The 24,780-nt window shown below is 40.5% G+C and overlaps 3 protein-coding genes and 1 non-coding gene across 5 annotated transcripts in view; all 4 read right to left on the minus strand.

The window, feature by feature from the left end:
- dennd4c (DENN/MADD domain containing 4C) overlaps positions 1-9,551 on the minus strand; it is a 50,225-nt gene extending 40,674 nt beyond the window's left edge. For both annotated transcript variants that reach the window (XM_072687821.1, XM_072687820.1), the window contains exon 1: positions 9,340-9,551. The gene's annotated coding sequence lies outside the window, so the exon portion shown is untranslated. The remainder of the gene's footprint in view (positions 1-9,339) is intronic.
- A 356-nt stretch (positions 9,552-9,907) lies between these two features.
- On the minus strand, positions 9,908-16,879 carry haus6 (HAUS augmin-like complex, subunit 6). Its single transcript, XM_072686846.1, has 16 exons — positions 16,440-16,879; positions 15,768-15,863; positions 15,593-15,671; positions 15,299-15,431; positions 14,457-14,601; positions 14,312-14,374; positions 13,945-13,999; positions 13,533-13,706; positions 13,094-13,287; positions 12,406-12,535; positions 12,116-12,218; positions 11,891-11,972; positions 11,640-11,802; positions 11,342-11,440; positions 10,961-11,090; positions 9,908-10,869 (listed from the first exon to the last, which is right to left on the minus strand). The coding sequence occupies exons 1-16, from the start codon at positions 16,559-16,561 to the stop codon at positions 10,214-10,216; spliced, it is 2,424 nt and encodes an 807-aa protein (XP_072542947.1). The 5' UTR covers positions 16,562-16,879; the 3' UTR covers positions 9,908-10,213.
- LOC140563259 (small Cajal body-specific RNA 8) lies at positions 11,161-11,291 on the minus strand. Its single transcript, XR_011980478.1, has one exon.
- Positions 16,880-19,499: 2,620 nt separating the features above from the next.
- Positions 19,500-23,927, minus strand: plin2 (perilipin 2). Its single transcript, XM_072687822.1, has 8 exons — positions 23,778-23,927; positions 23,600-23,632; positions 22,456-22,651; positions 22,129-22,211; positions 21,483-21,768; positions 20,864-21,048; positions 20,324-20,455; positions 19,500-20,204 (listed from the first exon to the last, which is right to left on the minus strand). Exons 2-8 carry the CDS (start codon positions 23,624-23,626, stop codon positions 19,827-19,829), a joined length of 1,287 nt encoding a protein of 428 aa, XP_072543923.1. The 5' UTR covers positions 23,627-23,632; positions 23,778-23,927; the 3' UTR covers positions 19,500-19,826.
- Between the last annotated feature and the right edge of the window lie 853 nt (positions 23,928-24,780).

Below are 24,780 nucleotides of genomic sequence, written 5' to 3' on the forward strand. Positions count from 1 at the left end.
CCAAGGTATGTTTTGTGTTTCTCTCGCTTTTTTAGCTTTGCACTAGAGTTACGAGGCTAATGCAGATGACAGCAGGTAACGGATCTCATCGTGTCAGTAAATCAGCCGTTTTTTGCTGGCAACCAGAGGACTATCGAGCGGGCAATGTCAAAGCTTCCACCCAATTTGGAAAGGGAAGTGAAGGGAATTACAACCCATCAAAACCTTTATTGCTAAGGATTTGCATCTGTATTCAGTCACTGAGAACCAGGTAAGTCAACGCTGTGCTGCGCTCTTCGGAACAGAGATACAGCAGCGCCTCGAAGACATTTTACTGACACCGCAACCTCCACACTCTCCAACTAGACCAAAACCAAAGTCAAGGAAACAGTGAAGAAAACTGGTAGCGTCTCATATGCTCTCAAACAAGGGCAGTGAATGAGAGCCACACAGCGGTAAATCTAGCTGAGCAGTTAAAGGATGTAGCAGAGGAACAGCAATATCACTAAGATTTCGCTTTAGTTACTGATGACGCTCCAACAGGGCTGTTTCTGCTGAACTAGGTTAATTCCTACATGTGAAATGCTATGCTCACACGCTAAACCAGGCCTCTCAACGAACGCTCAAGTTGCCCAATGTGCCCAAGGCTACTAGGGAGGGATACACGTATTACTGTGTTTTCCCACTGTAGCACCACTGCAAAACCTTCCAGTTGACTTACCAGATCACTTCTATTTATTTTATTACTTAATTTTAGGATTTAGTTCATAATTTTAATAAAAGCTATTGGAAGCATTATACATCATTATAAAACATTGCAAATACTGCTTTAAAAGCCAAGCAGAGAGATGCAAGAATCATATATATATATATATATATATATATATATATATATATATAAATAAAAGCGTGTCAAGATGCCTCAATTGTTTTATAATCTCATCAGAGCTCTCTGAATCGCAATTTAACAAAATTGTGACGTGCCTAGAGATTTCCACCCCTAGTAAACTGGGCAAAATGTATCACCACATCATCACAAAATCATCAGACTCTCAGACAACACACAATTTTAAAATAACATCAAAGTGGTTTGATTTAAAAATGCGGTTGTAGTAGCAGTACCAAGCTATCAGTGCAAACTTTAAAAACACTGTCTCTCAAATCATGAAGAAAAGACGGAAAGCTGGTGAAATGGATTCCTGGTTGACAACTTGCTTGTAAAAGTTAGAGCAGAGCGATCAGTCTAGAGATTTTTAAGCAGATCAAAACTCATCACCCAGCCAGTCCCTGTGGTCTCCCCCCACAGTGGCTGATCTCATCCAAAGCACACAAAGGCCTGAGTGCTTTGTAGCAGAGGGACGCTTCGCTGGGTTGGGGCAGGGGGGAAGGCTGGGCAGATGGCCGGTATCCCTGTGTCCCGCACTGTCTGTCTCAATTCACTCTGCTCAGCCTCTACGAGGCCCCACCACTTATTCAGGATGGCCACGCCTGAGGGGAACGGCAAACTTTGAATCTCTCTTTCTCTCGCATTTACATTTCACATAACAGCTATTCCCATTAGTGCAGACGTAACAGAGATACATCACAAGCTTTTAAAGTCCATGTCTGACGGCATACAAAAAACTTCTGGAGATGCAAAAAGAGACAATTACAGAAATCTCCAATTTTAAAACACAATTCCCCAATTCCCACACCTCCCGCTATTATATTTAAGTGAGCTGTGCCTTGTTTTCATACTACCAAGGTGTGTATTTTCCCACACCTGATCCAAATAATCAGCTAATTACGAAGCCCCCTCCGGAGTTAAGCACATGGCAGACAGACCCAACAAACAGGAGGAACGTGATCCTTCTATTGTTGAAAGTGAGCTTTAAAATGTCAGTTTTAGAATAGCAAGCAAGCCAAATGAAGCAGTGATTTGGAGAGAACAAACCAGAAAAGAATGAAGGAAAACATTCCAGGACAGTGTGAATGTGGGGCCTTCAAGACCAGTATGAATAGGATAGAACATTCCAGAAGTGTGAATAAGGGAGAACGCTGTGGAACAGCATAAACGGGGAGAACTTTTTCAGGACAACGTGATTGGGAAGAGTGTTCTAAAGCAGAATGACTGGAGGGAGAACACATTCTAGGACAGCACAAACAGGGACAACCTTAGGACAGCGTGGAGGGGGAAGAACTTTCTAAGACAATATGAATGGAGGGGGAAATTCCAGAGTATCTCAATAATCACACACAGGCATGGCAACTCAACCAAAGCTTTGGGTCTTTTGCTGTTCTTACAACACTTAACTGGCTGAAAGACATTCTGCCCATTTGGTCATATCTAATATTATACAGCAGTTGATTCCAGTAATGCAAGCCGAAGTATAGCACCGCCGTTCAGCAGCAGTGGTTAAAAAAAAAAAAAAAAAAACGTTACAATGCAACACTATCAATTCGCTATAAGTCATATAATAAACCAAGACGACCCTTTAACCCTTTAACACATCTGTGTGGTAAGCACACATACACACACACACACACACACACACACACACACACACACACATACACACTAGTAATTAAACACGCACAGTGACAGTGAGCACACATGCCTGGAGCGGTGTGCAGCCATAGCAGCGGCGCCCAGGGAGCAAAGAGGGTGAAGGGCCTTGCTCTAGGGCCCAACAGTGGCAGCTAGCCTGGGTATCGAACCCACAAACCTGACCTGATCGTTACTGCGACGTAGCAACAAGCTGCTTCTTAAGAAACTACAATTTGGCGGAAGGAAATGCTAAAACTAAAATATATGAAATGCTATGTTCACAGCTCAGTTTATTTCTTTATTTGTGATCCATTTTGAGTCAGTGTGCCACGGTATTAAGGGAAAACACTTAGATTTACAAGGCAGACTTACTACAGGACCAGGACTCATTACTTATCTACTATAGCTCGAGCAGCTTGTTTGTCAGGGTGTGTTCAAGTGATCTCTCAGCAAGTCTTCAATGGCCTTCCACTAGCAGATGAACACAGTTCACTACAAGTGACACTTGGAAAGCGTCATCAGCAGCCACCGTTGGACATGTAGCACTTGCTCTCAGCCACCTGTCAGTACAATGTGGTGTTGGCAGTGAGGATAGTGAGAACATAGGTTACACACAGTTACACCCAGAAAGCTAGGCAAGTAAATGACACAAAATTGCAAAACAAGCCACCACTGCTGGAAACACTGAGGAACCAAGATAGAGCTGCCATTCTCCCTACTGTTCAAGTCAATGTACCACAAAAAAAAGGTATTTTAAGATAAGACTGCTGCATAGCGCTGCTTTAAGCTGCTTGAAACTTGTCCTAGCATAACATATGGGGAAGCAAAGAACAACCTAATCCTTATGTTACAAAAAAAAACGTCACAGACACACAGCCAATCAGTCCTTTTTGTTGACAGAGACAACAGTGCCTGTAAATGTAAAAAATAATAATAATAATAATAACGGCCTGTAAAATCGCATTTGGTGTGCAAGACAAATCCTAATTCATCACATTCAGTCTATAAAGGCCATAAATCTGAGAACATGCAGAAATCTACAAAGAAATGACATCTGGAGTGAAATTAAGTTAGACCTGCAATGCATTAGGGTCATATGGTACAAGACCTGTGTGTGCTGAGTCAAGCTCCTGGGGGGAATGCTTAATTACAGCATCCCACATTATTCAAAGCAAATCTTGGCAAACATAAAAAACCCTTATTTTTGTGTTTGACATTTCTGGCAGCTTTGTAAGCTAAATTAAATCCAAAAAGCCGCGATAAAATGTCAGGACTGTTTAAAAAAAAAAAAATGACAAGAAAACAGAAACATGATGACTTTCAGAGCTCCACTATCTTGATGTTAATTTGACAACGGCTCAGCTGTATCTTATCTGAAATCACAGTTGCGCTAACTTTTGCAAGTCATCAAATGCAGCCACAGGAAACGGGCCTCGCCATAGCAGAACATGGAATCCACCCACACGCTCTTGCTCAGACAGGAAAAATTAGCTTGAACAGTGCAATGAGTAACAGGCTACACCTTATCCCACTCAGGTGAAGGGCTGGGATTTCTAGAGGCCATGTTCAGGACAACGACAGAAAGACATAAGCATGCTCACAGGAACGTGACTGGCATTTCTGCAAATCTTTACTATCGGTTTAACCTCAGGACCCAAGTCTAACAAGTCCAATAAGTACACAAAACACAGTATGCAGGACAGACTGGAAGACATAAGCCAACATTTATAATTCCCTAAAGAATGGGCCTGAAACCAGTGCAAGAAAAAACAGCAACATTCTGCAGGAGACACCAGGCAGTATGTGACAACATTTTCCTTCAGTTCTAAATTGGCAGGTACAGCTGTGGTAATTGCCTTCAAAAATCAACCAGAAATGAGCATGACAGCAGTCCGTAATGATCCAGAGAAGAGAGAGACACACATACATGCATGCACACCAGTCTGCTGATTGCTGATCTAGTCAGACATAGTTATGCAACTGCTTGTGGAAGCACACTCTGCATACTAATAAGTAGTTTCTAAGCTGACAAGATTTTAAAAGGGAGAAGCGGTGTGTTTCGCCTCCAGCTGATGGAAGATGTTTGCAGCCATACTGTGGTCGAGGTGATGGGTCAGGGTTTCGGCTGCCAAGAACACTGCTGTTAGGATGGCACTCAAACAGTAGAAGCAGCATTACAGTACAGCCTGTGCTATGGCAAAGATCTGACCAGAACACGGAGGCCTACGCAGCTTCATTACTAGAAGTGAAAAGGTTAACATTTGTAACATTTTAATCCATAAAACACAGAAGAGAATGAACCATCACTTAGCAGGCTGTAAAAGGCACTGCAGAGCTCTGTTCTAAACATCTGTGAAAAGTACCTGACAGTTTACAGAACTCTGAACAGCATGCTCTGGTTAGGAGCTCACATGCTGGAGGCATTAGCAGTAAAAGGTAGGTCACATGATTTTACATAAGCTACAGCTGTTCTCTATATGGCCTTCTCACAGATCTATACTATAGGAACCATATGTACTGCCTTACTCCTTCAAAGGTTCATGTGCATACTATTTTGGGTCGACACCAACAGTACATTTAAATAAGAAAGGACATATCTGTATGACATGTGCGTTACGAGAGCACAGTCGCAGTTTAAGGTCCAGTTGTTAGGCCCATGGTGTGACCAGAGTGGATCCCTATTTGAGCATAAGGCCTTACTGAGCATGTTGATCACTTTTCTCTTAGAGTCCGGACTGTAAATTGTTGAATTCAAGGGTGATTTTGAGGAAACTACAATCTGCCATAATCTGCCTCTGGAGTAACACTATAAAACAGCTCTTTATATCAGGTTGTGTTGATACTGAACACGGGCTGCTACGACAACCAGGCCTTGTGATCACAGCTGGTCCTGCATCAGTGTTTGCAGAAGGAGAGCTCAAATTTGGCATGTGACGGAGGCAAAAACAAGAAAGGGCAAATGGCAACCCACACTAGGCTAAAAGCTAATACCAGCTAATACCAACTTTTACCAGCTCTTCTGTTCAACGCCCACGCCCTCAAAACTAAACCACGTCTACCTCAGCTGACTACCAAACCAGAGCTAACCACACAACAGTACAGCTTCTGTAGGCTGACAAAACCAGAACAATAAAAGCAGAAGTCTTTTTATCCCTACAAGCCCTCCTTTAAAGAAATATCAGTGGTTTGTAATCAGATTTTCTTTACAATAAAAATGACAGGCTTGTGAAACCTTTCATGTATTATTAAGTCAACACCAGATATGGGAGGAAAAGCATAAGCCCACCCTAATGTAAAAGTATTGTTACTTTGATAAAATAATGAATCATAAAAAAGGTACATAGTTCAAAAACACAAAACATTAATTCAGTACTACATAATTTACAGAACTGCAGTGGAACTCCTTAGTACTTCTAAGCATATATTAGCATAGAAACTGAAATGTGTAAGGTGTTGCTGTTTCTGGTTATAATGCAGCTTTGGCCTAAAATAAAACAAGTTAAACCTCAAAAGCCAAAAACTGTGACCAATCATAAAGCCCACAGAAAAATCCAACACATTATGTCCTTGTTTCTCTTATTTTTGTCTCAGAGGAGAAAGTGACACAAGGCTATAGCTGCACTGACATGACTACTACTCATTTATGAGATACTAAAAGGCATCATTAAGGCAGACCAGGCCAGGCTAAGGGATTCACTTAGCAGCATACACAATCAAGCTAATCCCTCATGACTAACGATGCAAATGACGTCTGCAGGGGAAAGATCAGACTTGCAGTCATTTAAATAAGTGTTTAGTTGAATCCATAATCCATCACATATTTACATTCTTTGTTTGTATTACAAGGCTGTATACTGATTAATGTTTATGAGCCCCACAAACCTTAATCCAATTCAATGATGCATTAAATCAGAAAAATAAAAGTGGCTCGGTGGAAAATAAATAGCCAAACTATCTTGCATCTTTTTTTTTTTTAATTATTCAAATATATTTAGGACTATAGATTTAACTGATTAGCATAGCACTGTTTGATATATTTGGAGCCTTTAGGCATCCTATCACTAGCAGGAACTTGTTGCTATATCTTAGAGAGAGTTAGTGAGAGAGAGACAGACAAAATTGCAGGTAGTATCAAAGCACACCATCTCTACAGACTAATCCTGAGTATATATACAAACTAGGGTGTGCTAGGATCAGGTGCATGACATATATTGTACATTTAATGTACATTAACTAAACTAAAAGTGCAGCCATTAGGTAAAGAGATGTTAAAGAAGCACATCGCCACTGTAGTAATAAAACCTTGAATCTGCGAAATGGTATTTTCTCATGTTTACTTCATTCAACTCACATTAACAATTAGTGTTCATGAACAGTTCACACCTTAAAAAGAGGCTGGCTTTATTAAAAATATATAAAATAAACTTAAACACCAGTATGAGATCAGTGACATGCAAATAACAAAAAGAACCTTGGTGTCCTGCTCATCCTGTCGATAACACCTGGTATTTCCAGTACTTTACCCATGCCTAGCACCCTGCAGGGCAGAAGATTAGTTCAGCTGAAGTTGCAATGTCACTGTCTGCCCATACAGCATTACAGCTACACAGAAAGCCTACGTGGAAGCAAAGCTGGCTCCTCTGGCCGTCTCTGGTAAATTTTTTGCACAGCCTAGTCCTCTGATCCAAGTCACAACGGGTCCTAGAGCCAGTGGGGCAGTAAGCAGCCAAAATTAATCATCACACTAACGGATACGGATTAAGAGTACAGTGGGTTTAACAAGGTTTGACATGTCATAAGTCATCCAAACAGCACAGTTCCCTTTTAAGGAATGCTACATAATTTTGATTGTGGCTGGCCTAGGAATTCCTTCCCAGCTCTTCATTCCAAACACGTAGCACCTGCACTCATCTATCGTCCGAAGCCATTTGTGCTTGGGCTGCTCTAGTGCATGGCCTAAACACTGTTCTTTCGAGCCCATCTGAATCAACGTTGAAGTGAAACGAGTGAGCTAGAGGTGGAAAGGACACACCTACAGTATGACAGTGTCATGTTTCTCTTTTGCTGGAGAGAGGCCGGCCTTCCTGCCACATGTCCTGTCTTTTACAACACTCTCAGCGCCCTTCTTTCTACCTTTCGTAGAAAGGTCTCGTTCTCTTCCAGACTGTTTTCATTTACGTTTCCCACGCCTTTTACAAAGCCTGCCTGAAGCAATACAGGTGTGGCACACATTCACGTACACACACAAACTTTGTGATTCTGGAGCTCAGAACCGAACATACAGATCTACTAAACGCAATCACAAGGTCACGTCAGATTATTTCAAGGTCATTACATCTATTGATCAACATGTGGAATTCATCCAAACCTTAGAGCGAGCAGTTTGAAGCCTGTCGACACCTGAACAAGCACTCAATCCTCGATCTAACCACGAAGTGAGGTGGCCATGACCACCCCCCCCCCCCCCCCCCCCTTGAAGGCTTCTGCAAAGGTGACAGGAATGCAAAGGCAGCAGTCATGTAGAGCAATACTTGTGAATGTGCAAAGTCACACCTAGCCATCTTACTTCTGAATAAGTTCTTTAGATATGTAACTAATGTACTTTTAGGAAGCAGTAAGCAAGTTTCTTTTAGCTAGTGTTTGTTCAGCAATGCAAGACCCCTGCACAAATGTCATATCATTTGCGTGGGTGCACTTTAAACTAAGCCTTAAAACATAGAAATGATCTCTGTGCTTCTATGCTGTATATTAAGATGCACTGAAAGCCACATAGATAACTAACTAGCTAGCTAGCTAACTTGCCAACCAACTAGATAACTAGCTAGCTAGCTAATTTAAGCTAGCTATCTGACTAACTAGTTAGCAGCTAGCTAGCTAAGTAATATACAACTAACATTTTAACATTTTACACACATTTTAATGATCAAAACAGAAGACGTAGTGCTAAGTTTACACCTTAAACACTTAGCTACGAGCTTTACAGCACGCTAAACCCGACCGTTGGGCTAATCCAGGCTAGCCGACCAGTCAAAAGTCGACCTTAAAAGTTCAACACAAACCATCAAGAGCTCAAATTTCACAACACTCAAACGTTAGCAGGCTAGTTAGCGACAGACGTGCAAACTGGGTAGAAATAATAATACAATGTGTGCAATGTTTATCAACCTGCCAAGTGAAGCTAGCGCTACATCAGTCATCTGCTCGCTGCGTGAACAGCAGCCAACTTCCTGAAGCGGGTTCGCGGTTCAGACTCTCCGTGTTTCTGGGCAGCTGAGCGAGGTCATTGCGGAGGTAGCTAGATAGCTAGTTAGCTAGCACTAGCGAGCTAAAGTTATGGTGGACTGTATCTAGCTAGTTTACCTGTGCAGACAGACAGACAGACACACCCTGAAACACCTGCACACTTCCCTGCAGCGGTAATGGCGCCTACGAGAGTGGGTTTTATGCGCCCAACTGTTGCATCCCCCTCAAAGCCAGGAACTAGCTAGGTCAACTCCACGCACTCCTTTCCTCATACTCGAGCACTGTTGACAGCCGCCGAGTGGCTCCCGGTGACGCTCCAAACACAGACCGATAGCCACGTTAGCTGTCCGGGGCTAACTTTGTTCCACCAGCAACACCCCGAGCTAACCCACCACAGCACCCGCTTCCAGCGGCGCTTGCATAAGCGAGCTACAGCAAGTCGCAAAGTGAGGCGCGGTGGGGGAGACGCCGTCCCCCGCTTCTCTTAAAAGCGAAGCGTTTCCACACATGAAGCCGCTACTGCGGGCAACTTCGTGAAACGCAGTATTTTCGAGACGCAGGAACTTCTGCAACGAGCAGCTCATACACACCAGCTGTTCAGGCGTCTAGAAGAAAGACCGCGGACATGTAGACAACTTCCAGCTTCCACCGTGTTCGTCGCAAGACTCAACGGCCACAGGTTGTCCAGACCGAGACTGGGTGGTTCGTCCCCAGTAACTTTCCCCCACTTTGCTGTCGCTGCTCTCACCGATGCGTGGCGTCGCGAGTGGGCGCCATGTTTGTGTTTTGTTACTTTGGTGAAGCTCTTGGCTTTTCTCGGGCTGGCTGCTGGAGGCGGAATGGAGCCGCCCAGAAGAATGACTCGCTCTGCTCTACTTTTTCCGCCTTCCCCCAACTTACACAGGTTACTTGTGCCCCCTATCTTAGAAAGAGGGTTAGTCTCACGGTAACAGGTGTCTGTCTTCCCCCCCCGCCCAAGCGCTGTGCACCATGACCATGCACATCAGTGCCCACCACCTACCAGTCTCTGCAGGACCATCCAAGTCCTGGGTGAATTTACAAATTGAGGTTGTTCCAGAAATCAAGGAGCTTTTTTTAAAATTTAATAATAATAAAAAAACAAAAAAATAAAATAAAACACAAAGTAAGACAACTGCATAGAAAAAAGGGTCTTTATTTCAAGAGAAACTGCTCACATCAAGTGTGCTACATGTGTTAGCGCAATTCATATTTAATTTCTCAGCTGTACAGTCTAATCATGGCCATTTCATTGTGTAGCAAACATACAAAAATACAATTATTAGTCTTAAGACAAAGCAAGACAAGCGTTAAATGACATTGTTAAACAGCTTGAAGCAGAACAGATTAGGTGGAGGCATGTCCTCCATGCATGTTCTCTCCACCTACTCAAACCAGCTCCTAATTTTGGGGGAACACTAAGGGAATTCTGTCACTGGGGAAGAGTTAGAGCTCATCCATGGGTGAGAACGTTACTAGGTTGGGCAAAGTGAGCTCCTCTCGTAGAGGAGATGAGAACCCCTCCAACTGCTCCAAGTCCAATGAAAACACCTTCTCCTCACCACTACAGCTGCTCAACCCCAGGCTCTTTCTTCCTGCTGATGGCAGGACGTCAGACTCCATCTCCCTGCATGCCCCTATCCCTATAAAGGGGGATGCGCCCAAGGTTGAAAATCGTTTTCGAGCCATTTGGAGAGCTGGCTCTGCTTCTTCTGGAGAACGCAAGACAACTGGAGGAAGCACAAGTTCTTCTCGCTCACTTTCAACCTCCTGAAGATTTTCGTCACCACAGCTAAAAGAACCATCATCCTCCATGTCTGGAAATGTCTCTTGGGCAATACTGAGCTCAATGATATTGCTGGAGTTTTGGCCAAGAGCTTCCAGCTCTGAGGAGTCCCAGGTGATTGTGGAGTGGAGTGAGGCCCCCTGCTGGGATGGAGGAGAACTGCAGGGTACAGGGTCCACACTTTTAGAACCACTCACGAATGCTGGTTGTGTATTGGGTGCTGTGAGAACAGAGGGGCTATCCTGAATTTTCCCATGCCTTTTCTCAGCTTTTCCTTCTTCTACAGCTTTTCTCCATGAAGCTCGCACATCCATAACTGAGGAAGAGGGGAGGAGAAGACCCCAAATGAGAAAGCAGTAGACCTTAAGCTTCAAAATACCAATTTTACAACTGGTAGGAAAACTTACTCAAGCTTTCCGGAGTGCGAGGCAGCTGTTTCTTTGTTGTGAAGGGGTCTGATAAGGTGTTCAGCAACTGCTCCAGCTCCATACCACTTCTCCTACCATCCAATGGACTCATTGTTACGGCTTCAGCAAACTAAGAAACAAGAGGACATACTGTAAGAATAATTACTCGAAAACGTCCTTAACAAACTAAAGAACTGAAGGATTGTCTGCTTCGTATCTGTCCGTTGCGATTTCCCTCAATTCGCCCCGGTCATCAGAAAGCAGGTATAATCTAGGGAGAACTAGTGATGGGTAGTGCATAGTTCGGAACTACCCATGTATCAGTCTCCCACCACAAACGCACTGATTTCTGAACATCCAGTTAACAAGGACACTTCTTACCTGACTTGCTAGATTGTCATATTCCAATTCCATAATTTGAGTCCTTGGTTTCAAAGCAGAGGTCTTGATTTGTGAATTAAAGTGTTTCCCATGGCTAGCCTGTGGAGAGTGAAAAACATTAATGGAAGTAAAGGTTTACTGAATTTGGAATAAATTGATTTTTTCGTGGCAGAAAGCTGACTCCTTATGAGAAATTAAAGCCATAAATGCCACTTCAATACAAGTTTTTCTCAACCACACAACTGTAAAAGGACAGCTGAGTCATTTTGTTAAAAAAAAAAAAAAGTCAGTAACTTACCTTTAACCCTACTTGAAAAGGGCCAGGAGTAAGAGCAACTGCTGGGGTGTCCACAAGCCCAGTAGGAGTTTCAGGACGTGACATGTAAGGTGACGTACACCTTGGTGAGGCCAAGCAGCTGGAAAAAAGCAAGTCTTCTGTTTTGTCCAAAGTTGGAACAGAACTGTTGGAAACAAAGCTTATTTGTTATGAGAAAACGGTAACTAAAATGTGGATAAAAACAAAGTCTTGTTAACTTTTCAAAACAGCACCTTGAAAAATCTATTTCAGTTTTGACTGAAACCTTTGACTCCTTCAAACAAGGTTTTTCTTTCAGGGTCTGCTCTACAGATTCTGAAGGAGAGAAAAGAAAACCCAAACATTGGTCTAATTACTTTAAGAGAGACAAGGGGGGGGGGGAAATAAAGTAAATAAGTATAAGTAAATAAAAAAAAATAAATAAAAAAAAACACACACACCCCAACTTTAAAACTTACCAGGAAGTTTAGCCGGATATTGTGAAAAGATACTAGCCTTAAAGCTAGCTTCAGTGGCTGGTTCAAATGATAAAGGTGCCATTGGAGAAATGAAGTCCAAAACCTGAACAGATACAAAAGGACAAATCTGGTTTACAATTATCAGTCTATAGCAAACCTCAAAAGCTGCAATTAACAAAAGCATACCGTATTTAGTCCTAAAACTATTTACAGAAGTCAAAAATACAAAAAAAAATTACATACTATATTATTCATAAGATATACATGACATATGATTAAATAACACTTACTGGATCCTCATTAAGAAAGGAAATCAAGGGTGTGTGTCTCAAACATTCAGCCCACTTCTTTTCCCAATCCACCTCCAGCTTCTTAATGGAGTTCTTAGTCTGTGGTATATCCCCCTTAGCCAGATTTCGCCTAAATAACAAACAAATTATTCACTAAGGTGTTCATTTGTACAACAAATCATATTAACTCAGAGAGAACTAAAAAAAAAAATGCTACAAAAGTACATTACAGCTCTTTTTTTGTCCTTTTCAAGGCTTTATATTAGCGCAAGAGTGGGCAACAAGTCCAGCACAGTCTGCTGACTTCTCTCCTACAACAGATCTACCAAACTTGGCAATTAACAGGTGAGTGGAATCAGGTGTGTTTGAGCACACAAAAGCAACAACTACGCAGGAACCTGGCCCTCCAGGAACGGCACTGCCCACCACTTTTGAGTACAGCATTTAATGCTTCCTTACTTGTGGGTGTGGTCACAGATTGCCCACACCTGAATCCATTAAGTAGTTCATTAAAAGTTAGTAAAACAATTAACAAAGACAAACATCTTCCTATTTTAATTCACCTCTCCTGTTCAATTAAACACCAGTAGCACAAAGCAGTTCAGCCGTCTTGTGATTATTTTTTTTGAGATGCTGTGTGTAAATAATTTAATAATATAACAATGCATAATACCATTATTGTAAATACCTCAAGTTTTTCATTGTCTCCTTTGATCGGCTCATGAGCAAAGCTTGTTCCTGAAGAGTTTGCTGGCTGAGCCGCAATCTAGGACATGAAACCTTTGCTCTCTCCTCACTCAGGATACTCAATACCACATTCAGGAGCTCTAGCAACCGCAACAGGACAGGCTGTTCTCCCTCATACAAGCCCCCAATACTAGTCTATTAAAAGGGAAAAATGAAGGAACATGACAAATGATTATTTTATTAGATTATTCCCTCACTCTTTGGTCTTAAAAGTTGTTGTTACATTTTACATATTATAATTAATAATTAATATAAAAAAACAGCTAATACTGTCCCAGAATGACAGAGCATCCTTTTGTTTTTCAGATAATTACAGTACAATTCAAAAATGCAGATATTGCCATGTTTATTTAAGATGACATATGCAAGCCATGCTTTACCTGGTGTGATAATTTTTCCATTCGCTCCAACAAGACTGCAGGAATCTTCACACAGATGTCCTTCCCATCCAATGCATATTGATCAACTTTGCCTTGGATCACACTATCCAACATGCTTCGCTCTCCTTCCAGGCTGGACAATGACTTGTCGATCTCAGTCCATAAGATTTTAACCTAAAATTACAGAAATAATGTATTAAGGCTCGTTGGCAGATTGGTGTCGGGATGTGCTAAAGGGCTAATGACAGGATGTATGGCAAAAACAATTTAAAAATGCCAGAATATTTTTTTTCAAATGACTAATAAAGTGATCAGTTGTAATAATAAATGCACTGTAATCAGCCAAATTACTTGTGTTACAAGCAAATACATGCACATTTAATAATCCAAGTTTTGTGAAAGTACAACAAACCTTATGATGAATCTTTGCCAGAAGTTCACTTTCCAAATCCTTGTTCTCATATTTTCTATAACAAAGTGGTCATTTTATTATTAGACTAGAAAAACATGAACGGTGTAAGAATATATAATGAGTTAATACATGTGTTTTTTTTTTTATAATGTGTGAAAACATACTGAATCCTAAACTTGACAAATATGAGAAGTTAAGCTTTCCTTTTTGTATACAATACAATTTCAATATAAATACACAGCATGTCATCTCATTTTCTATAAAGGTCATTATGACAACAGAATATTTTGTGCTCTTATTTGAAAGTGGAATTCGACTGGTAGTCTGAAGTGATTTGATTCCATTGTACCTGAAACTTGAGACTTACTTCAGCAAATCAAAATAGCTCAGTTCTTCTGCCTTATGGTCCTTCAAAGATTTCTCCAAACGTCTGAAACAAAATGCTCTAATTAGTTCAAGTACAGGAAAAAAAAAAATTGGTACAAAATGTAGCAGTCATACTCATAACTAACTTTGCCCTCTTTTGATAGTCCTGAATGAGTCTATCCTGCTCCACAGACGCCCTCACAAAATGTCTCTTCACCATCTGAAAACGCTTCGTTACCAGATCCTGGGAACTTGCAGGAACAGCTGCAGCTTCTGGAACCCATGTGCCATCTAAATATTGTTCACCAAAAACAGAGAAAAAAAGGGACAGACAATTGAATGATGCATAAAACACATCTCTTACAAAAACACTGTTAAAGATCCGGCATACAGGAGGCAGATTCAGGAGTCAGGAGATTGGATATTCAGTACTGACGAATTTATTGATGCACACAGAGACGTATGAGCACAACTCTGTCGATCACGAACAGCCAAGTCCATCCTAACCCAGTACAGTCCAATCCAGTCTGGTATGGGATATTTCTGGAGGACCTTATATACATTAGTAACTGTGGGAGGGGAAAAGATGATGAAGAGGAGTTTAAGGAGGGGTATGTGGGGGATGAAGATGAGGGTACTTATGAGTGTGAACACTGGGAGGGGGGGGGTTGATGGTCATCACACAACAAAGCGTTAACTGTATTACCATATAGTTGGAATTCAAACAGATAGAGAAGGAGAGTGACCACTTGATGGTTGTCACCTTTAAGGGTTAATTGTATTACCATATAATTGGCAGTCAAACAGACAAAGAAGGAGAGAGACCACTTCAGGCAGGCAGATGAAAAGTAATCTCCATAGAGACAAAGGAGTAAAATGAACATTTGCTAAGTTAAAACCATATGAAACTACTGTTAGAAAGGGGCATATTTTGCATATTTTCTCACATAGTGGAAAAACTTGCTAAGAAATACATCAAATAATGTACCTGTAGTATAAGTCTTCATCAATTTCACCATGACATGTTTGGCCAAGTGAAGCATCAAATTGATGAATCTTGGTCCAGATGGAGAGAGTAAGTGTGAAGCAACAACCTTGGGAAAACTGCTCCCTTCTTCGTTCTTAGTTAAAAATAAATAAATAAACGAATGAATGAAAAAATATTACATCAGCCTACAGTACATCTGTCTTTACTTACTACGTAAACAACTGGTACCTACCACCGCTACCATTACTTAATATACTTAAGGATATAATATGTGATTTTTTGGCCTTTACATACCGCTATATCCTGGAGCCATCCAAAAGCCACTTTGCGAAATTCAGCATCTTGCTTGCGATTCAAAATTGGCCAGCAATTTCTGTGACAAAGGAAATTTGTACTTTTAAATAAACATCTAGTGGAGGATATAGCAGGCTACCATGATGTGAGTCTTGCCTTGATAATTATAACTTACCTAAAAACCTCTTGAGTACGTGTAGGATTCAACTTCTTAAACAAGAAATGGATGACAATGTAGAAAGCCTCCTTGTTTGGCTTATCAAACATGTTCCTTACAGACATGAAAACAGCCTTGATTAGTACAGAGGATGTACTGATCACCAGAGAAACTGTTAGAGGACTAGTGCTAGGCTGAATCACTGACATGTTCACTTCACCAAAACACAACTGACAAAAAAGATGGAAATCATTAGCTACATAGTAAATAAGTGTAAATCAAGCCCAGACGCTCTGCACAGGTCATCGAACTGCCCTGTGAGGCTTAAGTACATATTCACAAACATCAGAAAACATAATAATTACAATACTTTCATGTTAATCACTTTTAGTCACAGTTTAAAAACTGTTTAAAAGATCAGATGCCATTTCAGTAGGACAGGTCAGCGATTCAGATCATTATAAGATGAATTAATGTTTCATTGGTCAAAATGCAAACACACGGAGAATGCGGGCTTTACCAACGTAAGGCAAAATACGTCTGAAGTTTCTTACTATCCAGCTAAATAGTGAAAAACGTCTCCCTGTAGTTTGGGGTATCTTATCTAGCTACTTCACTAGTAGCTATATACTTCAAACCGGTTTATTCTAGCAGATAGTGCTATATGTTAGGGAAACTAGCACTACTCACATTCCCAGATTGAGATGCTTGGTTTTGTCCGCAGAGCCATTGGCGACATCGAGGTGAAACTCTAGACTCTGAAGAAACCACCACAGGTATTTACCGTTAGCCTCCTGAAGATGGGACATCATGCTGACCGCGGTTAAACGGGTAACACTGTCCGAGTAATCATAAGAGAGAAACGAAACTCAACAACAACAACAACAACAGAGCCGCTCCAGCTAACCGACCGACCGACCGACCCCACTGACGTTAACGTCTGCTAACGTGAGCAGCTACAGCGCTCGGCCCCACCGACAGCATTACTGAGCGGAAAGGCGCCAGTAAGAACTGCACACAACTAGGGCTCGCACTGTCCGGCACGATTAACTTAGCTAGCAAAAACTCTTCCTGAGGTGTAAAGCCTCTGCATTTGTTTAGCAGTCGCCGGACTTTGTCTCGTCCACCATTTCCCACAAACCGCCAAATAGTTTGAGAAAACTGCGCCAAACAGGAAATCGAATGAAACTACATCCGGTGAGTAAACGTGCTGCCGCTGTGGGGCGAGGCCGATCGTTGATATGTATATCATACACATTGACTGGTAATGTCGGTACATGATTTGAATATCAGAGATTGGTCGAAGAACGTTTTTTTTTTACTTATAAAAGTTTTAATAACCAACATTTATTAATATTTTATTTACGTTTTGTGAATTATTATACTTCAGTTACTTCTCTGTTTAATGTTATTCTGTTATTCTGTTTTTAACATGTAAGGCATAAACATTATTATTATTATTATTATTATTATTATTATTATTATTATTATTATTATTATCATCATCATCATCATCATCATCATCATTATATTTAGTTATTCAGTTACTTAGTCCCATGAACAATGTTTTGACCCACTACATCTTTTTTTTTTTTTTTTACAACTTTAAAAATTGTTAAAAGGGCTGGATATACGTCCTCAATGTATCCAGTAACATAGCTGTTACATTGCACCAGAATACATGTATAATATATGTTCATAGTCACATGATGAAAACGTTGCTATTGTAATTATTGCTTTGCTAAAGGATTCGCAACTGAGGCTTTCTATCCAACTCTTCTTGCACTCTTAATTCTATCATACCATTTTTCATTCTGTATAGAAGTGTATTGCCAAAGAACATAAAAATCATTGTGTTGGTATTATGAAATGTTATATCATCATTCTAAAATAAATCTCCTTATTATAAGAAAATATCGAATTACTATAATGTCTCCCTCTGCAGGCCTCTGTGGGGAGCTTCCCACCACCTGAGGCTCATCTCCAGCACACAGGTGCTGTTCATGATTGGACTGAATAGGACTTCTCCTAAGCGCCTCAGTTTGGTGAAGTTACTGTTGCACTACAAGTAGTGGCTGTGGTTGTGTTGCTTTGGTGGGTCTTCTGGTTTTGACGGTCAGCTTTGTACTGTGACCTCTGCCTGTCCCGACAACGAGTTTTGCTGTAGCCCTAATAAAAGTCCCTCTGCACATGCACAGTGCCTCAACCCATATGTCACAATGATGTGAGAATTATAACCTAGAACATCTTGTAATTACTACAAAGTATCATGTTATTAAGCGATATAATGACATAGGTTGCTGTTTTTGTGAAATAGTTCTGTGCTTATCAAGATGTTCAGTTAGAAATAAGGCAACTTTGATTGTCTGATTGTTTTTTATTTTGGAATAAATACTAAGATTTATGAATTTACAATAGATTTAAACATTCCCAATTTTATCTAGTATATTCAGTTGAAGTTGAACAGTTCCTAAGTCCTATTTTGTGAAGCAAGTGAATTTGAATACATCACTGCATTCAAATAACAGCATCTTGCATAACATTGTCACATAAAAACCTTGTATCTCCAAAACAGAGACTTTATTGGTGGTGTAAAAAAATACCTGATTTTGTTTCACGAAATTTTCTAGCATTTCTATATGTCCAGTCATTATGAACTTATGACACAAGAACAAAAATGAAGAACAACATATTTAAATTATGTTAAAATGTGAAAATGGAAAAATTGAGATACAAGGTTTTTGCTTGACTGAGCACAATATTCAAACAAAAGCAAATTATGTAAGAAAGGAATCAAATGATTTGTATTTGTTGAGTATTTATTTGTTGTTGATGTTTAATGTTTAATATTCATCGTCATCGTCCCAATCCTCAACTGCTGACATATCAGGCTCTGAGGCCAGATCCGAGAAGGTGAAGTCAGGTTCCTGTGAATGATACAGAAGAAAGTGTTCTTCCAACATAATTCAAATTAAAGTACACCATATGTCCAAATACACTATATGGACAAAAGTATTGAGACACAAGCTCACTTGCTGCTTTGAAATACTTTAACCTGCTTTTGTTGGAGTAACTGTCTTTACTGTCCAGGAAAAGCTTTCTACTAGACTTTGGAGCATGCTGGAAGATTTGACTGCATTCAGCGACAAGAGCATTAGTAATTTAGCATGTTGAATGATCACAACCCCTTCTCATCTCCAACTCATCCCAAAAGTATGAATGAAGCGCCATCATTCCAGAAGTGCATTAAAATGCACACACCATCACCACACACCATCACGCATTGGCGATAAAATGGGACAAAATGGGAGCAGCCACACATAAGGTCACAGCCTAAGGTCATGATGCCCAGTGGTAATTGTCAGTAAGAGGGTTGTAAGCCCCCACCCACACCCCAACTTTGGACTGTGGAGCAGTGAAACTGCAGTAATGAAGCACCATTCTAAACCTTTCAATTTGTGCACTTATCCAGCATCGGTACTTGTTGCTAAATGCAATCAAATCCCAAAAGCAGTGTTCCAACATCTAGTCTAAAGTGTTCAGAGAAAAGTAAGGGAGAGTATCTCTCTTAGTAGGGAATGATATATATATATATATATATGATATTATTATATATCATTTTTATTATTATGTTATTATTATTGTTTTTAGTAATTATTATATAGTTTTGTTGTTCATTTATTGCATTCTATATATTTCTTTCATATAAAGTCCACCATTTCTCCAAGTACAAAACACTGCAGGCAAAGGTCAGTTTAATGAGTTTATTAGAAATGTAGAAAGATCATAACAAGGCAATACGTTACATTAGCAAGCACTTTATGGTTAGCAACTGTGATTACGAAATCACACCTAAATAAACTGTTCTTCTGTAGCACTCAACTGAGGAGTTCATTGATGACACCACTTGAAAGTTAGTATTTATTTAAAGGATGGGAAGTAAACATTAGCAGGATGTGATGTTAAGGAATGTACTTTGTAATAATCTCCAAGATAACTCAGGGTTAGCTGAAAGTCAGAAAGCATTATGAAAGCCTCAGTGTCAGTGAACTGAAGTTCCTCATCAAGACGCTACATCTATTCAGACTTGGCACTCTTTGCTTTGCGGGACTGAGGGCTGCTGGCACTTGTAGCTGGCTCCATGCGGGGGTAAAATGGACCTACCAGCCAATTAAGGGGCGTGTTGTTTACCAAATAATCCAAGAGGGTGTCAATGGAATCTTTCATGCGGTTCAGCTGAGCTCGAGTGGTGGTGAGGACCGTATCAGGCAGGTCACCCAGAGCTGCTGCCTTGCTGAATCTCGTGTAGACCTCCATGGCCATAGAGCCGATGGAGAGAGCTTGCTCTTGGATGTTCTGTGGGAGCCCCTGGAGGCTGGACACCATTGCCAAACAAGTGGTCTGTAGCTGCTGGGTCAGGTTGCGAGCGATGGTCAAAGTACGTGATTCAATTAGCTGGAGAACAGAAAAGGCGTAAGCACCAATGATAATCAAGTAACCTAAAGTAATTTGTCTCACTGCGTCCTATTGGTAAAAAGATAAGGGAAAATGGGGTTGTCAGCTGTGTTCGTTACCTCTGCCTCACTGTCTGTTTCGCTGTCGGTCTCCATGTTGCTTTGGGATCCAGACCTCCAATCCATTAGCGTGCTCAGTTTGTCATGCACCTTCTGGTTGGCACCATCAATGTTCTTTCTTGTGAATTCAATCTGATGAAGACATTAGTTTAAACATTGAATAAAAAAAGAGGTTCTTTGGTGCTATCATACCATGATCTTGTCCAGTGGATTTGATGATAACAAAAGGCCCCACTAATGTAAAGGATTAAGCATATTAATTCATTAATGATTAGGACAGATTTGAGTTCAGATGTCCTCTAGTGAATAAGCCATTTGTTTTGCTATTGCGTCAAGGACCAAACAGTGTGAGAGCTGCCGTCAAACAGTGTGGCATAACCCACAGATATAAAAGGTGCCTTACTAGTAGAATAGCTTCCTTTAATTTCAATGCTAATTTCATTTTCATCCCTACATTATGCTAATGTTCTTCTTTATTCAGGTTTTTTTCTTCCATTCCTAGACCAACAGTATGAGATGAAGTCACTTCAGGTTACCTACCAGATCCATCGCATGGTTTATCTGGGAGATGGAGTCTTGACTGCGTTTCTTGGCATCCTGAACCTTAACGACGGCTTTCTGGTATGCCCTCTGCCGCAGCTTGGTAGACAAAGAGCCAAGTCGCATATAGTAGCTGGATTCATCTGTATCACTATCAAATTCTTTGGTTAAATTTGTCTCACATTCTGTGGGAGAATGAGAAAGAAACAGCGTTGAGGGAAATGAGGCTCAGCAGAAGCTGTTTAGGAGTCTGGTAATAGTCATTGGGGTGGTCTAAACAAAAAGATTACTGTTTACTTTTGCATTCAAGAGCCTCTTTGAAAAGAGCTTGGTCAGATGACCGCTAAGCATATCGCCTTAGAGGTTATTTTCTGAACAAACAGGATTAATTCTAAGTGCTTAGGCCACAGATAAAAAGCTTGTATAACTGATCCAATCAAAAATGAGATGTGTAATCTTCTAAAACTAAATGCTGGCACGAGGATATACAAGTTTTAAGAGCATGTGACTACAATTAAAATACGCAATAGCAAAATGGCTCTTATTAACAGTATAAGGTATTTGACTAATAATCTGTTGTGGGATTAAAGTATGCAATAACTTTCTTGGCATCGCTCACCTTGCCCCTCCTCAGGTTCAGGCAGGTAGCGCTCCACCAGGGTTTCAGATGTGTTCAATGCAGTGTCCATGCCACTGGTGACCAACTTGCCCACTCGGCTCTCCATGACCGTGTGGACACTGCCAGTGACTGCCACCTTAGTCTTCTCCACACTCTCCTGCACAGCTTCTCTAGTTCTGCCCATCACTTCACTGAGGGTATGAGACATAGTGTCCTTGGCCCCATTCACAGTTTCGGTTACTGCCCCTTTGGCACCAGTCACTACTTCTTTAGCGTTGGCGACGAGCTAAAGAAAAGGTTTAATGTACATGAGAAAGGAAACAGGAAAGTCTCATACACACATATTAGAAAACATAGCAACTGGTCTTGCTATTTAGTCTTAAAACGTAATATTTATATATTTATATAAAATGCATGCTCTATATAATGCCTGCTATGTTACAATGAGAAACTAAAGTGTGAACGCTGGTAGGAATGTAATGATACCTCTTACACTTCGACCAATCTACTAATGACACTAGAGCTGTTAGGGTGTAAGGAATTAAACTGGAAATGAGAAAGAAAAGGGCATGGAACAGATCACTGGAAACTGTCGGGAGGGGAAACCTTGTGGATGATGAGTTATTACTGGGTGATGCCAGCTCACCTGCTCAGAAGGTTGGTGAAGAATTGGCAGCGTCTTCTCTATCTTGTCGAGGCCCTTACAGGCAAGGTCATTAGCCAGAGAGACTAAAGAAGAAAAGAATAAACATGAGTAAAGCTTGTTTTGTGGCAATGATTTAATCTTTTTGATTGTTGTATGTAATCTCTGTATGTTCTACTATTAATGTTGTACGTAATCGTGAGATTGGGAAAAGCACTTATATATATATATATGTAATATTAGTATAATATCATAATAATATTAATATATAGTATGTATACTATATACTATTATATCACTATTATTATTTATAGTTATTACAGTACTTACTCTGAGGTTCCAGCTTTCCAATGATTGGTAAAGCACTGGTCAGGGCAGCTGAAGTGAGTGTTTTTACACTTAACTCCGCAGCCTCGCACACAGACTTGATGTATGGATGGTTGTCCTTGGTGTTGCAGTACACGTTTGTGACCAGGTCATAGGTGGAGCTCACCAGGGGCAGCTTGGCCACTCGAGTGACCACATTCTAAACATTAGAAAGGTTCATTATTACAATCTATATAACACAGGTCTACATCGCTGCTGTGATAGGGTTGTGCTAATTCTGTCCATGTTCCAGAACACAATCTAGGACAGCTGGCATGAGAGGATGTTGATTTATGATTGTTATATTAAAAGAACATAAACCATGCACAAGAGGAAATACACAAAGGGTCTATCAAAACCAAGGACAAGATATTCTTCAACAACAACAACAGAAAATAAATAAATGACTGAACAATTTAAAACACTTCTTCTCATTTGCTAAGCACTCTGATATGTGTAAGTAAATACCCATAGTGTACTTAACACAGGGGCATTTTACACTCATCAAATGAGACTTGATGGAATAGGAGTAAACTAGGGTTACACTATATATCGATTCAGCATCGACACTGCAATGTGCACATACGCAATAGTCCTCTTGCAGTGTGTGCAATGTCACGTAAGACAAATGAAATCCTGTCTAAGAAATTCACACTTCTTATTTTCCATGATAGATGACACAAAATGTATTATCAATATCACAACATGTTGGATCACTGACTTCTAAAAAATCTGGTATTCTAAAAATCCTGTATTTTTAAATATCGCAATATATATCACAACATAACACTGTTTTGCAATGTCAGGTTTTTTATTTCAATATCATGCAGCCTTAAAACAAACCTCTCTGAAAGTTACATACTAGCCTTCATTAAGCTTAAAATTATTATTATTATTTAAACTATTTATATATAATTAAATATAATATAATATATATAATATAATTAATATTTTTAATTATATAAACTTTTTTTTAAACTAGCTAATTATCATTAGTAATTATTTCATGTATAACCCCCAGTTAAAAGCTGTATTTTGTTGACCTGAGTAAACAGCTGTTTGGTATTTTGTAGGACAAAAAAGTTTTTAAGAAGGAACTTCTACACACCTGGTTAGTTATTTCCATTGGAGCCATGTCTCACTGAAGAAGAAAAAGGGGGAAAGATAAACAGATCAAGTTTAAAATCAATGTAATCAGTTCGGATTTTAGTCTGAAGGGACGCTTTTAGCAGGAAGAGCGCTTATATAAAAAAGGAGACGATCAGGAAACGAAAGCTTAAACTCACCTCTAGTTCTGGGTTTAGTCTACTGGCCAAAAGCAGTCTCAGTTGTCCTCTGAGGAGTATCTCGCTCTTTCTGAATGAAGGAGACCTCTTGCTTTTATATCCTCCCACAAGATGTTGTGGCACCTGACCAGCCACGACTGAAGTAGTACAAAGGTCGCGCGCACGTCAGCGGGGCTTTTTCTCAGGGCAACGAACCAGCGCGCGCGGCCGTTGCGACGGTGTGACGTCAAGCTTAGAAACGTAGCCTTTCAAAAATTCGTTGAGCGCGGGAGTTCAGTCTGTGTGGATTTCCAACTCCCACAAATCTCTCAAATCTCTCACATCTCTCAAACATCACATCTACAAGCAGTCAAGACTCGCGAGAGCGGCAGCAACACATCCCGACAGGAACACTCCATCTAGTGGAGGGGGAAAGACCAAGTGTACTACAAGTGTACAAGTGATGTTAGTAAGTTTACAAGTGGATAAACAAAGACACAGGGATTCATGGAGATATCTGAGATATGCTAAGAGTCGATGAGAAAACGTTCACAGTATGAGTATATCAGGCTTGAATCACATGAATAAGTATCTGTCTGTATAACTTGACTTGAGTTCAAGGCTGTGTGTAAGCAGTGTGTAAGTTTCTGTAACCCGTCTGACTCACTGTTGAGCAATTTCCCTTATGAGTGACCCACAATCGGATGTAGGTAAAGGTTCAGACAGGACAGTAACACTTGTAAACAGTGGTGAGAAGTAAGGGAGTACTGTATGTCTGCTTTACTGTAGCTTACTTATTTTTCCCTCCTTCCCCAAGTTTTCTCCTAATAAATGTCGGCCTTGGACAGTTACCACACACTACCACACAATGCTTCGACACAGTGCTGGGAGGATGAAGGCCAACATGTGCTTCCTCTAAGTCTACTGAAGTCATTCAAATCTTTTCAGTCTGCCACTAACGTGCCTCCCACTCTGAGGTATGGGGGAGATAAAAGGCCATCCTGCCCGTCCAGAGAGAGCAAGC

The sequence above is a fragment of the Salminus brasiliensis genome, chromosome 9 (assembly GCF_030463535.1).
Source record: "Salminus brasiliensis chromosome 9, fSalBra1.hap2, whole genome shotgun sequence".
Lineage (NCBI taxonomy): Eukaryota > Metazoa > Chordata > Actinopteri > Characiformes > Bryconidae > Salminus > Salminus brasiliensis.

Excerpts from the sequence above, each read along its gene's own strand:
- plin2 (XM_072687822.1), bottom strand. The coding sequence starts at position 23,626 with ATGGCTCCAATGGAAATAACTAACCAG. Across the intron at positions 22,652-23,599 it reads CAATGGAAATAACTAACCAG|AATGTGGTCACTCGAGTGGC; the intron begins GTGTGTAGAAGT and ends TCTAATGTTTAG. Across the intron at positions 21,049-21,482 it reads TGAACCTGAGGAGGGGCAAG|AATGTGAGACAAATTTAACC; the intron begins GTGAGCGATGCC and ends ATTCTCCCACAG.
- haus6 (XM_072686846.1), bottom strand. The coding sequence starts at position 16,561 with ATGATGTCCCATCTTCAGGAGGCTAACGGTAAATACCTGTGGTGGTTT. Across the intron at positions 14,375-14,456 it reads GACTATCAAAAGAGGGCAAA|ACGTTTGGAGAAATCTTTGA; the intron begins GTTAGTTATGAG and ends ATTTTGTTTCAG. Across the intron at positions 12,219-12,405 it reads CCTTTCTTAATGAGGATCCA|GTTTTGGACTTCATTTCTCC; the intron begins GTAAGTGTTATT and ends GTATCTGTTCAG.